Genomic DNA, 1,149 nt, shown 5'->3' on the forward strand with positions numbered 1-1,149 from the left:
ATGAATGAAATATAAAACTATATGTAACAAGTCAGCTGTTCTTTGCATATTTTTATTTTTTTTGTATTTTATTTTAGCATTTGATTGATGCATTTATTCAAATCAAATATGTTACAAAGTAATGTTTAAAGTCCTTTTGAGAGACTGTAAGTGTCAACAGGTTTTCAGTAGTGTTTCTAGGGTGGTTGAGTAGATGGAGTTGTATTGAGGAGAGCGAGTAACCATGGAGGGATCAGATCAAGGCGAGGAGAGAATTAGGACTTGATTGTCGGGTAAACACCATGATACCCAGTTGACCCCGGGTCAGCACCTGATGTTTAGCAAGTAGTGTATTCTTCACGTGGATTAGTCCCCTTCGGAGTCGGGGCTGGCCGGTTAACACATCAGAGCCCTCCTACTCTCTCACTCCCAACAGGAAGTGGTAAAAAGCACAGGAATCTTCCCTAATCCCCTAATTAAGCCAAAACAGGCCACCCAAACCCCCCTTTGCTCCCTGCCGCCCAACTCTGTGCGCTTCCAGTCCTGGCCGGGGAGTGTTTGTCCTGGCTGGACTTTAAGGGATAAGTGCTCAGTGAGTGTTTTTTTAAAAGAACAGCGGGAGATTGATGGTGAGGCCTTGAGCAGGGGACGGGACGGAGGCTGGAAGCTTTTGAAGAGCTGGGGATCACAGGCTCTAATCCTCGTGCTCGCAGAGGTCTGAGAGAGTTCGCCGGCGCAACGGGCGAAAGAATACACACTGAGTCCGTGCACAAATTGGATTTAGCCTCTGCTCTCCCCCCACAGAACAGATGTGAAACTTTCATGAGCACAGTCACGGAGCCGGGGCCCAATTCAACCTTATTCATCAATGGAAAAGTTGTTCTGGACTGGAACTTACTTACCGCTAATGTCAGAGATCAGAGGGTGGGATAATATTGTAACAAAGTTTTATATACTTTTAGAAATATCATATGCTTGAATTTTATAACAACATAATATGATATATAATAAGTATATAAAATATACGGATTATAAAAAATATAATATTTTTTCTATTATGAAAATTATTTATAATGTAAATTATTTTGAATGTTAATAACTTGACAGTTCTATCAATGGCAGCTCATTATGGCATAAAGATACTAAATGAAATTACTTTTTTATTTTAAA

At 40.5% G+C, this 1,149-nt stretch overlaps 1 protein-coding gene across 1 annotated transcript in view; it reads left to right on the top strand.

The window, feature by feature from the left end:
• Positions 1-415: 415 nt before the first annotated feature.
• The window catches only part of LOC107690985 (arf-GAP with GTPase, ANK repeat and PH domain-containing protein 3-like), a gene marked incomplete at its 5' end in the record, with an annotated part of 61,795 nt that continues 61,061 nt past the window's right edge, over positions 416-1,149 (top strand). The window contains 2 exons of the mRNA XM_016489432.1: positions 416-694; positions 784-903. Of these exons, the coding sequence (XP_016344918.1) occupies positions 416-694; positions 784-903 (399 nt within the window). The remainder of the gene's footprint in view (positions 695-783; positions 904-1,149) is intronic.

Source organism: Sinocyclocheilus anshuiensis, unplaced genomic scaffold (assembly GCF_001515605.1).
Source record: "Sinocyclocheilus anshuiensis isolate Anshui unplaced genomic scaffold, SAMN03320099.WGS_v1.1 scaffold102, whole genome shotgun sequence".
Classification (NCBI taxonomy): domain Eukaryota; kingdom Metazoa; phylum Chordata; class Actinopteri; order Cypriniformes; family Cyprinidae; genus Sinocyclocheilus; species Sinocyclocheilus anshuiensis.